Here is a 15,375-nt window from a genome sequence, read left to right on the forward strand (position 1 = left end):
AATTGGATATTTGTGGCAAACAAAGCATTCAATTGCAGAACATTCAAACGTTCCTTCTCTAACTCATTCATGCACTGTATCTCATATGGAAACAATATTCATATATCCACCAAGATGAGTCTGGTTTGATGACCCTCAGGAGAAGTTAACCCATTAAGTGTCCTTCACTTCTTCTTGATCATCTCAGACGTTCATCTAGGAGCCGTTGACAGAATAAGGATATAGGAGGAGGATCAGGTCTTACCATCCAGTCCACACGTGTGCGAGCATTCCGACCAGGCCGACCAATCAGACAGCTGGCAGTTGACGGGACACTCCACCACACAGGAAATGTTCATTTGCCACTTCCTCTCCAGGCTCAGCTATGAAAGAGCGGGATCATTATCACTCAGTAACAGTATCAGTCACAACACCTATCATAGTGGGGTTTTGCAACAGACTGTTACAGCCAGCCCAGACCCATTACTTCTTACTTCTGTCTGACCCCTAGGTAAACAGCCTATAATTCCCAGGAGCTGCTGGTTCTGTTCTGGCACAAGACGGGCACCCGGCTTGTTTAAACCCTATTATCCCTGATTGAGCCGGACTGAAACTGGGCCATGGGTTCAATAGCAGTGAGGTTAGTTTTTCCACTGCAGCCTGCAAGGGACAATTTGAGAGTGTCTGACTGGATTATGAATGAACTGAGTTGAATCTGATGGGGCTACAGCAATCCTCATGTGTAAACACTTCTAAATGTTTTATGGAGATGCTGTACATGCCTGTCATTTTATTTGCCTAGAATCACTTGTGGCTGATACTGATCCAAAGAGATAATATATTATGTTACTGCTGCTCTGCTGAGCTAAATTAGTAATACTCCAAGGACACACAACTTCAAAATATTGACAGTACAGATGGTTCAGTTACTCTGGAAACGGTCCAATTTCAATATCACTAGTATTGACTCAGTATTGACTTTCATCATTGTGGACCTGAATTAGGGCAAGGATTGTAATCAGGATTTGGGGATAGAACGTTTAAGATGGTCTCACCTCCTTACAGAACTTGAGGTCGACAGACTTGCCGTCGCTGCGTACACAATCCAGCATCCGCGTCTTGATGCCATTCCCACACACAGCATTGGCACTTAGCTGACATGTGCTCCAGTCTGAGGGGAAAAGGCAGACCAGTATGAAAATCACACTCAAATTCAAGACAAACTCATAAACATACACTGAGTATACAAAACATTAGGAACACCTTTCTAATATTGAGTTGCACTCCCTTTTGCCCTCAGAACAGCCTCAATTCGTCGGGGCACAGACTCTACAAGGTGTCGAAAGCATTCCACAGGGATGCTGGCCCATGTCGACTCCAATGCTTCCCACAGCTGTGTCAAGTTGGGTGGATGTCCTTTGGGTGGTGAACCATTCTTGATACACACAGGAAACTGTTGAGCGTGAAGAACCCAGCAGCGTTGCAGTTGACACAAATCGGTGTGCCTGGCATCTACTACCATACCCCGTTCAAAGGCACAATTTTTTTTGTCTTGCCCATTCACCCTCTGAATGGCACACATACACAATCCATGTCTCAGTTGTCTCAAGGCTTGATTATCCTTCTTTAACTTGTCTCCTCTCCTTCATCTACATTGATTGAAGTGGATTTAACAAGTGGCATCAATAAAGAGTCATAGCTTTCACCTGAATTCACATGGTCAGTCTATGTCATGGAAAGAACAGGTGTTCTAAAATGTTTTCTATACTCAGTGTACAGTAGGGCCCGAACCAATGATTTATATATACACTAGATGGCTAATAGGTGACACTGATTTGAAGCCACCACACCACCATTTTACTACCCTGCCCACCGTTGTAAAAATAAGCTATAGAAATTCATTTGAATTCTACATTCGTTTTTACCAAATTGGTTCTATTACAGACACCTTAATGCATACTTTGAAATTATTATTATGGGAGCTAAACATACAAATAATAATAAAATAAATATGTAAAAACATTTTCCTTAAAGTATAATTTTTTGATATTAAAGTGTTGCTGTCCCAACTACAATATTTAAATACTTAAATCGATGTAATTTTGTCCTTGAAACATTTAATAGAAATACTGTAAAGAGTTCCCTTATATTCATACGGAGGACTCATTCTTCTGGGGAGTACCAATATGTCTGACCGGTACCTTCAAAGCCTTTCATTTAGCCAATAAACAACATTCGTTATCTAGTGTTTATATACATCATTGCCCTAAACCAGACTTGAGATACACGTGCAAAGCTTCAATCATTAGGCAAAGGGTACATTGGATGTCAAAGCCTGTTTAAGGCAGTGCCAACCCCAAGCCCTTTTCTAAAGTTAGGATATTTACTCAGTTGAGTTTGATGGCAGTTGATTAGTTTGGCAACAGATGCATAGAGAACACCTCTAACACTTGAACTCATTAACTGAACAGAGTCATGACCGCTTGTGACACCTGCTCTGCCATGCTTTTGACAGCTGAACTAGGACACGTGACGGAGGAGCACGTAAAAAGATCAAGAGAAATGGTGGAATTGTCATACTTGCATAAAAATAAAGATACCTTAATAGAAAATGACTCCAGTAAAAGTAAAAAGTCACCCAGTAAAATACTACTTGAGTGAAAGTCTAAAAGTATTTGATTTTAAATATACTTAAGTATCAAAAGTAAATGTAATTGATGAAATATCAAAAGTAAAAGTATATTATATTAAGCAAACCAAATGGCACAATTTTCTTGTTTTTTTAAATGTATGTATAGCAAGGGACACACTCCAACACTCAGACGCCATTTACAAATAAAGTGTTTGTGTTTAGTGAGTCCGCCTGTCACGCCCTGATCTGTTTTACCTGTCCTTATAATTGTTTCCACCCCCTCCAGGTGTCGCTTATTTTCCCTGGTGTATTTATCCTTGTGTTTCCTGTCTCTCTGTGCCAGTTTGTCTTGTATGTTCAAGTCAACCAGTGTGGTTTTTCCTGTGCGCCTGAGTTTCTATTCTCTTTTACTAGTCCTCCCGGTTTTGACCTTTGCCTGTTTTTCTGGACTCCATTCCCACCTGCCTGACCATTCTGCCTGCCCTGACCTCGAGCCTGCATGCCATTCTGTACCTCTGGAACTCTGAACTGGTTTTTGCCTGTCCATGATCCATTATCTTGCCTACCTCTTTTGGATTGTTAATAAACATCTTGGACTCTAACCATCTGCCTCCTGTGTCTGCATCTGGGTCTCGCCTTGTGCCCTTATACCGCCAGATCAGAGGCAGTAGAGATGACCAGGGACGTTCTCTTGATAAGTGTGTGAATTGGACCATTTTCCTGTCCTGCTAAGCATTCAAAATGTAAGGAGTACTTTTGGTTGTCAGGGAAAGTATATGGAGTAAAAAGTACATACTTTTCTTTAGGAATGTAGTGAAGTAAAAGTAATCAAAAATATAAATAGTAAAGTACAGATACTCAAACTTTCCACCAAAACGTAAGTACTTTGCACCACTGTTCAAGAGAGACATCAAGTTGTGTGTTGTGCCCCTTTCACATCTCCCATCACTAATGTTTTCAGACACCACCTTGACTTTGCAGTTCAACCTGTTTAATACAGACCCAAAATAAACGAGCCTCTGAAGTGAAGCATATCATTTGAATCCAGAGAAGTTGGAGTCCCAGAGCCCCCAGTCAAATAACCATGTGGCTCTAGTTAAAGCCAGGAAGCCTGTCTACTGCTGAGGGGCCCGGGGATCACTCAAACGCCTGCAACACTCTGACAAAGATGAGTGGCTGTTTTTAAGCGGCTGTTTTGAGAGCTCAACTCCTGATGCAAAGCTTTGTGGCACTCGGGGGAGTCGAAGAGGGAGATTGTGGAGAGCGAGAGAGAGAACGATTCAGACAAGCAGAGGCAAGATGGTTCCTGGCAACATGAAATAGAGCATTTCCAGTAATGATCTCTACTGGTATTATATTTACATAGTTACTGTGTGGCCCTGAAAGGCCTTGGTGCCGCCGGGAGCAGAGCGCTACAGATTAGCAGTGAAGTGAGCAACAAACAGAGAGAGTGGAGAGGGAGAGAGAGCTACGATATTGAAGATAACACTACAAATCTCTGGAATCACAGAGGAGCCACCAAAAAAGACTGTGCAGTTTAATTGGAGCAAGTAGTTTTGGAGTAGCACTAGATAGAGTATGCTGCACCAAGAGTGTGCAATATTAATACACTACCTTATAGTGTGTATATAGTTTTTTTTTAACTGCATTGATTGGGTAAAGTTATTTCAGTATGAGTAAAATTAGAACACTTATTATACAGTGCAGTCAAAAACATGATTTTCCTGTGTTTTATATATATTTCCACCATATGAGGTTGGAATAATACTAGGAAATTGTGAAAATGATTATATATATTTTTTAAATCACCTTTATTTAACCAGGTAGGCAAGTTGAGAACAAGTTCTCATTTACAATTGCGACCTGGCCAAGATAAAGCAAAGCAGTTCGACACATACAACAACACAGAGTTACACATGGAGTAAAACAAACGTACAGTCAATAATACAGTAGAAAAATAAGTATATTTAAAATGTGAGCAAATGAGGTGAGATAAGGGAGGTAAAGGCAACAAAAAAAAGGCCATGGTGGCGGAGTAAATACAATATAGCAAGTAAAACACTGGAATGGTAGATTTGCAGTGGAAGAATGTGCAAAGTAGAGATAGAAATAATGGGGTGCAAAGGAGCTAAATAAATAAATAAATTCAGTAAGGGGAGAGGTAGTTGTTTGGGCTAAATTATAGATGGGCTATGTACAGGTGCAGTAATCTGTGAGCTGCTCTGACAGCTGGTGCTAAAAGCTAGTGAGGGAGATAAGTGTTTCCAGTTTCAGAGATTTTTGTAGTTCATTCCAGTCGTTGGCAGCAGAGAACTGGAAGGAGAGGTGGCCAAAGGAAGAATTGGTTTTGGGGGTGACCAGAGAGATATACCTGCTGGAGCGTGTGCTACAGGTGGGTGCTGCTATGGTGACCAGCGAGCTGAGATAAGGGGGGACTTTACCTAGCAGGGTAATGACCTGGAGCCAGTGGGTATGAAGCGAGGGCCAGCCAACGAGAGCGTACAGGTCGCAGTGGTGGGTAGTATATGGGGCTTTGGTGACAAAACGCATGGCACTGTATTGGAGGCTATTATGTAAATGACATCGCCGAAGTCGAGGATCGGTAGGATGGTCAGTTTTACAAGGGTATGTTTGGCAGCATGAGTGAAGGATGCGTTGTTGCGAAATAGGAAGCCAATTCTAGTTTTAACTTTGGATTGGAGATGTTTGATGTGAGTCTGGAAGGAGAGTTTACAGTCTAACCAGACACCTAGGTATTTGTAGTTGTCCACATATTCTAAGTCAGAACCGTCCAGAGTAGTGATGTTGGACAGGCAGGCAGGTGCAGGCAGCGATCAGTTGAAGAGCATGCATTTAGTTTTACTTGTATTTCAGAGCAATTGGAAGGAGAGTTGTATGGCATTGAAGCTCGTCTGGAGGGTTGTTAACACAGTGTCCAAAGAAGGGCCAGAAGTATACAGAATGGTGTCGTCTGCGTAGAGGTGGATCAGAGACTCACCAGCAGCAAGAGCGACATCATTGATGTATACAGAGAAGAGAGTCGGTCCAAGAATTGAACCCTGTGGCACCCCCATAGAGACTGCCAGAGGCCCGGACAACAGGCCCTCCGATTTGACACACTGAATTCTATCAGAGAAGTAGTTGGTGAAACATGCGAGGCAATCATTTGAGAAACCAAGGCTATCGAGTCTGCCGATGAGGATGTGGTGATTGCCAGAGTCGAAAGCCTTGGCCAGGTCAATGAATACGGCTGCACAGTATTGTTTCTTATCGATGGCGGTTAGGATATCGTTTAGGACCTTGAGCGTGGCTGAGGTGCACCCATGACCAGCTCTGAAACCATATTGCATAGCGGAGAAGGTATGGTGGGATTCGAAATGGTCGGTAATCTGTTTGTTGACTTGGCTTTCGAAGACCTTAGAAAGGCGGGGTAGGATAGATATAGGTCTGTAGCAGTTTGGGTCAAGAGTGTCCCCCCCTTTGAAGAGGGGGATGACCGCAGCTGCTTTCCAATCTTTGGGAATCTCAGACGACACGAAAGAGAGGTTGAACAGGCTAGTAATAGGGGTTGCAACAATTTCGGCAGATAATTTTAGAAAGAAAGGGTTCAGATTGTCTAGCCCGGCTGATTTGTAGGGGTCCAGATTATGCCCTTTTGGTGTAAGAGCTGTTTAAAAAGACCACCTGAAATTTCTGCTTCTTTTGGTGGGATGGAGTCACCAGGTGGCTAATAAGTTAATATACCAAGAAATTGCTCATGCTAAGAATCAAGTTTTGTTTATTTTTGACCATTTTGATTGAAAACAGTCACATTAAGGTACTTAATTGTTACCCAGAAATGATTTGATATTGAGGTAAAAACAGCTGCATTGGGCCTTTAAGTAACAGTGTAAGTGTAGATAGCCACTGATGAGGGAAAGTAGCTACTTATCGACAAACTAAATGGAAAATGTCAAAGTGAGATGTTCTGCGAATCATTCGTTTTTTTTTTACCTGTGATGTTGTAGAAATAGTGAAAGCAGTTCAGGTTCAGACTACATGGCTCCTTCTCTGTGGTTTCCGGACATTGTCTCCCTGCTCCAGGTGACCGGATGGCGTAGGCTGTCCGTTTCCTGCTGTTGTTGTAACTGCATGGCTGAAAGGTAGGCACAATTTCACGTCAACATGGAGGGGTTGAGCAAAAGGGGGGAGGGTTTTGCATTTTTCTTATAGCGTAAATGATATACAAGTCCATATTGCAGCAAGTGATAAGAATTCTACGTAGACTGATCACTGAGCTGGAACTAAGCCCTTTTTCAATGGAGAGCCCTTGCCGCCGTGATGTCCGTATTTATTGAACATAAAAGTCGATTCAACTGTGTGAATTTGCGGCTTCTGGATTATTTCCCAGTTCTTTCTCCATATTTAATTGTCCTAAATAAAAGTGGATTAAAATTCCATGTTCTGATGTCATGCCATTCCCAAGGCTGCCAACATTTCCATATCCTCTCCACTAGCATTCTTGGAATATGGAACTCTTAGGAATTTTGTGGGAAAACGTTGAGGATGCTTCTCGAATAGATTTTCCATCCTAACATTCCTTCCATTCCATGTACACAGTGTGAGAGTGGGAAAAACACTGCCTCTGGAATATCTCCATCGCTGTAATGTTTTATTCGTCATGAATAAAACATGGAACAAGTCCCACTGGTACCAGCGCGACTCCATGTTGAGATTGGAATTGTGGGAAGTCAGCATGTCAAGCACTTAAAGAGAATGGGGTGTGATTAACAATGGCTGGTGCCCTTTCAGGAAAACAGCAGGTGACATCAAAACAGTTCAATCGCTCTTTTACAACCAATGAAATGTGTCAGAGGGGGAGGAGTGGACAAAGGCAGTATCCCCCGTTACTGTGGTTAACTACTGGACTACTTGACGCCTGACAAGTCCTCAACTGGCAGCTTCATTAAATAGTACCAGCAAAACACCAGTCTCAACGTTAACAGTGAAGAGGCGATTCCGGGATGCTGGCCTTCTTAGGCCCTGAAGCAAGAATATGCATATTCTTGGTACCGTTTCAAAGGAAACACTTTGAAGTTTGTGGAAATTTGAAAGGAATGTAGGAGAATATAACACAATAGATCTGGTAAAAGATAATACAAATTAAAAAAACGTTATTTGTATTTTTTTTGTACCATCATCTTAGAAATGCAAGAGAAAGGCCATCATGTATTATTCCAGCCCAGGTGCAATTTAGATGTTGGCCACTAGATGGCATCAGTGTTTGTGCAAAATGTTAGACTGATCCAATGAACCATTGTATTACTGTTCCAAATTTTGTATCAAGACTGCCTAAATGTGCCTAATTTGTTTATTAATAACTGTTCATGTTCAAAATTGTGCACTCTCCTCAAACAATAGTATGGTATTATTTCACTGTAATAGCTACTGTAAATTGGACAGTGCAGTTAGATGAACAAGAATTTAAGCTTTCTGACAATATCAGATATGCCTATGTCCTGTGAAATTTTCTTGTTACTTACAACCTCATGCTAATCGCATTAGCCTATGTTAGCTCAACCGTCCAGTGGAAGGGACACCGATCCCGAAGAAGTTTTAATCAGAACAACAGTTTTCAGCTGTGCTAACATAATTGTAAAATAGTTTTCTAATGATCAATTAGCCTTTTAAAATGCTAAACTTGGATTAGCTAACACAACGTGCCATTGGGACACAGGAGTGATGGTTGCTGATAATGGGCCTCTGTACGCCTATGTAGATATTCCATAAAGAATCTGTTGTTTCCAGCTACAATAGTCATTTACAACATTAACAATGTCTACACTGTATTTCTGATCAATTTGATGTTATTTTAATGGACAAAAAAATGTGGTTTAATTTTAAAAAACAAGGATGTTTCTAAGTGACCCCAAACTTTTGAACGGTAGTGTATTTCTTTTTTATTCTTTTTCTGCTTCCGGGGAGGAAGAAATATCATACTGTGAAAGATTCACAATCCATTTATACTAAGACAAACAAACTCCTTATGTTAGGGTCCAGTCTCTTTCAAAAAGTGAGAAATGTGTACCACAGCTTCAATCCCAGGACTTCATATCACAGAATCAATGGGTGAATTTTAAAAAACTATCCTACAGATCCAGGGTCAGTTCTTACCACAGACGTGTACTAGTGGTTCTTAGCAGGCTGCAGCGACTCCAGAGAGGCCAACCATTTTGTACATATCCAGGATACCTCTTACCACAGCCATCACATACACATCATACATATATGAATAAAGATGACTGGTCTCAGACCAGTTATTCTTACCAGGCTGCAGCGGTTCCAGCTGCTCCAGTCAGAGAGGACACAGTCCTCGGGGCAGGGCAGCCGGCTTCCCCGCGTCCCCAAGGGCATGTCCTCCGGGTCACACAGGTAGTCCTCCACAGACTCAGATGGACCGTCAATAGTGTTCAGCATACACCTAAGGGATTGGCCCAGAGATGTGTTCATATGACCTTACATAGTCAAAACATTTTCCATTAAAATCAGCTGTCAATCAAATGCAATATATACAGCATATTTACATGCATATGTTGAGGACCATGGATTTGTACTGTGTGTGACACAACGGTCTTCCTATGGGGGAGTAGAACATTGCTTGGGATGGTTTTATTTAGTGTAAAGTAGTGTGATGTAGTGAAATGGTATAGTACCTGACTTTGCGGGTCTGGACGCCCTCTCCACAGTTCTCCTTCAGGTCCAAGTTGCTGACCTTCCATACACTCCAGGGTTCAGCCACCCACACATACTGACTACAGTCACTAATACATGGCACAACCTCATACACCTGGGGGAAGGCACCAGGCAAGGGATTTGACATGAATATGTCTATGGTTATTACCTCCGTTATCATTGAGTTTGGGTGACAAGAATAGCGTCAATGATATTACTGTGTTGAGATGATTAACACATTACCAGAGGTGTTTTGTTAGTGCTTAGGTCTGTCCTTTTTGATCTTACCTCGCTACATATATGAATGTTCTGTACAGTATTATGCAGAAAAAGAGATATTCTGTATGTGGGACATTGTTGACAATATGAATTCATAATACTGAAAAGGGTCTTACCTGGGCCTATTGTGTTCATCCGTATCCAGTGTGCATTGTGGAATGAAAGTGGCATAGATTTGGTATAATTGGTATAAATGCAAATATTCTGTATAATTTGGTATAAATGCAAATATTGAACTGCTACGATCAAACATTTGATTAATGTGACATTGTAAATAAAGGCTTCCTCTGTGGAGTCCCCATTAGAGAATTGAAACACTGAGAAACAGATCAACATGGCTTGAATTTAATCCGCTTCTCTGAATCTATTTCTATTCATATTGAAGGTAAAATATTTCACTTCTCAAATCAGGAATCAGCCAGCTCAGAGGCATTAGTGTGGATAGATCCATTTATAGCATCCATTCCTCTGGCTCTCTATTCTACCCAGCAAAAGCAATTTGGCAATCTAGAGAGAAAGTAACGGAAGGTAATGCAAACTGAATATTTTCATGAATATTTAATTTGTTTCTCTCTCTCTCCTATGTGTTTGTAATAATGTGTTTCTAACACAAAAATGGTTTTATTTATCACAAACAGTGCCTGAAAAAACAATATTTATATTATGAAAAAATGGCATCCTTATTAGGAAGTCCCTCAGCTGTCAGACAACATTCTTACAAGTAAACATTAACTCATTTCTACATTAGACAGTCTTGTGAGTGTTTCTCGTGCTGTACCTGGTTGATGTGGTCCAGTTTGGGGCAGGGTCGCCCTCCGTTGTAGGGTTTTTCCCGGAGCCACTTGGAACGCACTTTGACCCCGCTACCACATGACTTGCTGCAGCGGGACCAGTTGGACCACTCGCTGAGCTTACAGTCTGACGGACAGGGGATGATGCACGCCTCCTCAATGTAGCCTGCATGGAGGAGAGAGAGAGTCGTGTGAGAAGGGCCAGGAAAAGATAGGGGCCCATAGAGGCCCTCAGGAGCCCTTCCTTTCCATGGTATAGCATCTATTTTGGTCGGATTGCGATAAGGTTATGACATGTTATAAAACTTAATGGCGTGTTCATGACATTTTCACGAAGGAATTAAAAGCACTGAGCAAAAATAAAGTGTTACCCATTATGTTTTTGTTTTCTATAATAAACAATAATATAATAATAAACTCGTGTGTCTTGAAAATATTGTATGTGCAACTTGGAGAAAATCCAAGGTGTTCCGTTATCACATGACCAGAAAACCGATACTAGCACCAACAACATGAGCAAATAATGACTCAGCTGTTGATTCACAGAGACGGTCGCTTTTGTGCTAAAACAATAGAGCAACACTCCAGGGTCTCATATGAAGCTGATATATAAAGTCGGGAAAATACACTTGAGCAGTGGTTTGGGTCGACTGTAAGCTTTTTCATGCAATCTATGATTCCTCAAGTGGCTGACAGGGTCATGACATGGTAACTGGGTCTGGCTGGCTTAAGCATCTCACTCTGCGTATTACTCCTGTTTATCTGGATCCCTACATCCCCAAGCCTGATATCCTGTGTCTGTCTCGACAAACACACAGAGGTCGCAGGCTAATTCACTGGAAGAGGTTATCCATGTGAACCACTGGCTACATTTCAGTGGAGAACAACACATTTCTTCTCTATGCTTTCACGAGACGGTTGTTAATGAACTGGAATGTACAGTGTATTGTATAAGTTTGAGGGCTGGGTCTGAACTAAAGCTTCAGGGTTGAAGGCCTGAGGCTTTACTATTGTGTAACAGCATTTCCCTGTGGTCCCATCCAGATGTAATTGGAAAACGTCTAAATCAATGAAGTGAACACGCACGGAGACACAATGAAGTGTTTGTGCATAAAATGCACTTTTTGACAACATTCTGTCTTCCTGAAGACTCTCTAGGTGCTGGATGTGTGATTGATTGGAAGCCCTGGCTACTAAACTGCTACCATTGTCAGCAGTATTTAACCCTGGAATCCTGTTCAAACATAGGAGCTCCCTGAGTGATGGGACAGACCACGTGACAGGAAGACGGGGTGGCAGGGAAAGAAGCCTCTCCGATCCCAACAAGGGTGACCCTAGTGGGCCAGTGACACGTCTTACTGTCATGTGACATCACATACACCAGTGGAGGCTGGTGGGAGGAGCTATAGGAGGAAAGACTCTTTCTGATGGCTGGAATGGATGAATGGAACGCTATCAAACACATCAAATCCATATGGAAACCACATGTTTAAGTCCATTCCATTTAACAATGTAAATGGGACAATATTTTAATGTTGCACGTCTTTCAGTTGTCTCATTAAACACTTTCAATATTTCTATATGAATTTCTCGAATTTATAGTTGGTTAGAGATTTTTAATTTATAGAAATTTGGAGCTATTGACATTTTAAAATATTGTAACATGCGTGATCTAGTGATGGTCCCTAACTAGCCCCTTACGGATAACGAATGTCAAACCAAATTGACCATGGGCATTACGATTGGTCACGTGCAGCCGCGCGTTCCTGAGTTGATGATTACTTGGGTGCTGCCGGCTGTGGGCAGGATTGAAATAAACCCAACACAAGGAAAACGTATACGCTACCCTTCATTCCGTGACGTACCATTGTTTTCCTAATTATCTCTCAAATCTCAGTTTGGACGTGACTGACTTTATGAGCAAAATTATCCTACTTACACTTCGCAGTAAATTTTGACATCAAAAGACCAAATGTTTCTGACTAATATCGATGCCACATAGGCTATTTTCTACCATAGGCTATTTTCTATTGCCTTCAATTTTTCTTTAAGCCAGCCCAATGATCTGAAATCATCCCTTATGCCATCTAGTTCATGGACCCTCACAAATGTGTTCATCCCCTATACATCTACATTAACCCCCTGCTACAGTTCTGCTCCTACACTGCCAATTCCAATCAGTGGATTTAGACCAGAGGTAAACGTACAGAGAATGTCTATAAATGTCTGATTAGTACTACAGCCACAGTGTAAAGACAGTTTCAAACCAAAACACATTTTGATGTGTAGTTGTCCGCTGTGTGTATGCAGGGGTGTGGTCGAATGGGAGGATATGAAGTGGGAGAAACACTGCATATTGTATCACATTTCTTGAGGGATCCATAGAAAGGATGTGTTGCTATTTAATCAGAACTTTTCTGTTCCACAGCACAGCTTAGATTTAGCACAACCCATTGCGTTCACCAGATTTTTCTGCTGCATCATTTCAGCAGTTTGGAAGTGCCCCAATCATCTCTTAATACCATGGCAGCCCCTCCTCCTCCCACTACATTAGCTAACCCTAATCCTCAACAGCACTCTCCTGCTCATGTAGAGAAGTTCACTAGCCCTTACGAATACGTCGGCCCCCAATCGCCTCCAACTAAACCACATCACAACCTCACACACTGCTAGAGGTTACTGGTCCTTACCAACATATCCGCCTTACTACAAGCCTTCACCTGTAGCGCAGATTCCCACAGTGACTTCATTCCCTCTTAACCACCCAATTCCTGTCAAGTCAAGGCCAAGCATCTCAGAGCCATCCCCATAGTATATAATCATAGAAAAGGGCATGGCCGAGTTACAAAGTACAGAATCCATACTAGGAACGTTGTCAAGGTGAGGCGTGAGGTCTAAGGAGGAGGAATGGCAAGGTTCCTAATATGGATTCTGTACACATGGTCACTAGTCAGTATCCCAACCAACACCTTTCAACCCACCATGGAGACTTGAACAACTAACATGTGAAACGTTAACCCCAAAAGAAGAAATGGGAAAAACTCCATAGACTCCAACAAATCAGCAGTAGATGATCTTGTTACGTCAAAGCATCACCGCTTGAGTCCAAGACTTTAAAAAAGGTGAACAGTAAAAGGACTGTGCATGTCGTCGCTGTGAGCAACACAGCCTTTTAGCGTTAACCCTCGCCTCTATTGATATCTGGGGGGAATAGAGATAACTACATTCGATGATCTCTATCACAGCCTGGGGAAATATGTCACCATACACACAGTGATGGAGAGAACAGTGTTTCCTCTTCTATTCATATTAACCCTGATAATGGGAGGAAGATCGAGGAAGAGAGAGGGAGAGAGAGGGAGAGAGAGGGAGAGAGAGCGAGAGAGAGGGAGAGATATATAGAGAGAAAGATGACCACTGTGACTGACCCAAACTTAAGGAAAGCTTTGACTATGTACAGACTCAGTTAGCATAGCCTTGCTATTGAGAAAGGCCGCCGTAGGCAGACCTGGCTCTCAAGAGAAGACAGGCTATGTGCACACTGCCCACAAAATGAGGTGGAAACTGAGCTGCCCTTCCTAACCTCCTGCCCAATGTATGACCATATTAGACACACATATTTACCTCAGATTACACAGATTCACAAAGAATTCGAAAACAAACCCGATTTTGATAAACTCCCATATCTACTGGATGAAATACCACAGTGTCCCATCACAGCAGCAATATTTGTGACCTGTTGCCACGAGAAAAGGTCAACCAGTGAAGAACAAACACTACTGTAAATACAACCCATATTTATGCTTATTTATTTTCCCTTTTGTACTTTAACCATTTGTACTCTGTACTTTTACAATCACTACAACACTGTATATACACTGCTCAAAAAAAATAAAGGGAACACTAAAATAACACATCCTAGATCTGAATGAATGAAATATTCTTATTAAATACTTTTTTCTTTACATAGTTGAATGTGCTGACAACAAAATCACACAAAAATTATCAATGGAAATCAAATTTATCAACCCATGGAGGTCTGGATTTGGAGTCACACTCAAAATTAAATTGGAAAACCACACTACAGGCTGATCCAACTTTGATGTAATGTCCTTAAAACAAGTCAAAATGAGGCTCAGTAGTGTGTGTGGCCTCCACGTGCCTGTATGACCTCCCTACAACGCCTGGGCATGCTCCTGATGAGGTGGCGGATGGTCTCCGGAGGGATCTCCTCCCAGACCTGGACTAAAGCATCCGCCAACTCCTGGACAGTCTGTGGTGCAACGTGGCGTTGGTGGATGGAGTGAGACATGATGTCCCAGATGTGCTCAATTGGATTCAGGTCTGGGGAACGGGCGGGCCAGTCCATAGCATCAATGCCTTCCTCTTGCAGGAACTGCTGACACACTCCAGCCACATGAGGTCTAGCATTGTCTTGCATTAGGAGGAACCCAGGGCCAACCGCACCAGCATATGGTCTCACAAGGGGTCTGAGGATCTCATCTCGGTACCTAATGGCAGTCAGGCTACCTCTGGCGAGCACATGGAGGGCTGTGCGGCCCCCAAAGAAATGCCACCCCACACCATGACTGACCCACCGCCAAATCGGTCATGCTGGAGGATGTTGCAGGCAGCAGAACGTTCTCCACGGCGTCTCCAGACTCTGTCACGTCTGTCACATGCTCAGTGTGAACCTGCTTTCATCTGTGAAGAGCACAGGGCGCCAGTGGCGAATTTGCCAATCTTGGTGTTCTCTGGCAAATGCCAAACGTCCTGCACGGTGTTGGGCTGTAAGCACAACCCCCACCTGTGGACTCCGGGGCCTCATACCACCCTCATGGAGTCTGTTTCTGACCGTTTGAGCAGACACATGCACATTTGTGGCCTGCTGGAGGTCATTTTGCAGGGCTCTGGCAGTGCTCCTCCTTGCACAAAGGCAGAGGTAGCGGTCCTGCTGCTGGGTTGTTGCCCTCCTACGGCCTT

At 42.5% G+C, this 15,375-nt stretch overlaps 1 protein-coding gene across 1 annotated transcript in view; it reads right to left on the bottom strand.

Moving 5' to 3' along the window:
* The window catches only part of LOC139573777 (thrombospondin type-1 domain-containing protein 7A-like), a 103,970-nt gene that overhangs the window by 9,642 nt on the left and 78,953 nt on the right, over window positions 1-15,375 (bottom strand). The window contains exons 15-21 of the mRNA XM_071397623.1: window positions 10,380-10,558; window positions 9,718-9,723; window positions 9,304-9,437; window positions 8,918-9,071; window positions 6,605-6,746; window positions 1,035-1,150; window positions 245-362 (exon numbers count right to left, since the gene is read on the bottom strand). Of these exons, the coding sequence (XP_071253724.1) occupies window positions 245-362; window positions 1,035-1,150; window positions 6,605-6,746; window positions 8,918-9,071; window positions 9,304-9,437; window positions 9,718-9,723; window positions 10,380-10,558 (849 nt within the window). The remainder of the gene's footprint in view (window positions 1-244; window positions 363-1,034; window positions 1,151-6,604; window positions 6,747-8,917; window positions 9,072-9,303; window positions 9,438-9,717; window positions 9,724-10,379; window positions 10,559-15,375) is intronic.

Source organism: Salvelinus alpinus, chromosome 4, assembly GCF_045679555.1.
Source record: "Salvelinus alpinus chromosome 4, SLU_Salpinus.1, whole genome shotgun sequence".
Classification (NCBI taxonomy): domain Eukaryota; kingdom Metazoa; phylum Chordata; class Actinopteri; order Salmoniformes; family Salmonidae; genus Salvelinus; species Salvelinus alpinus.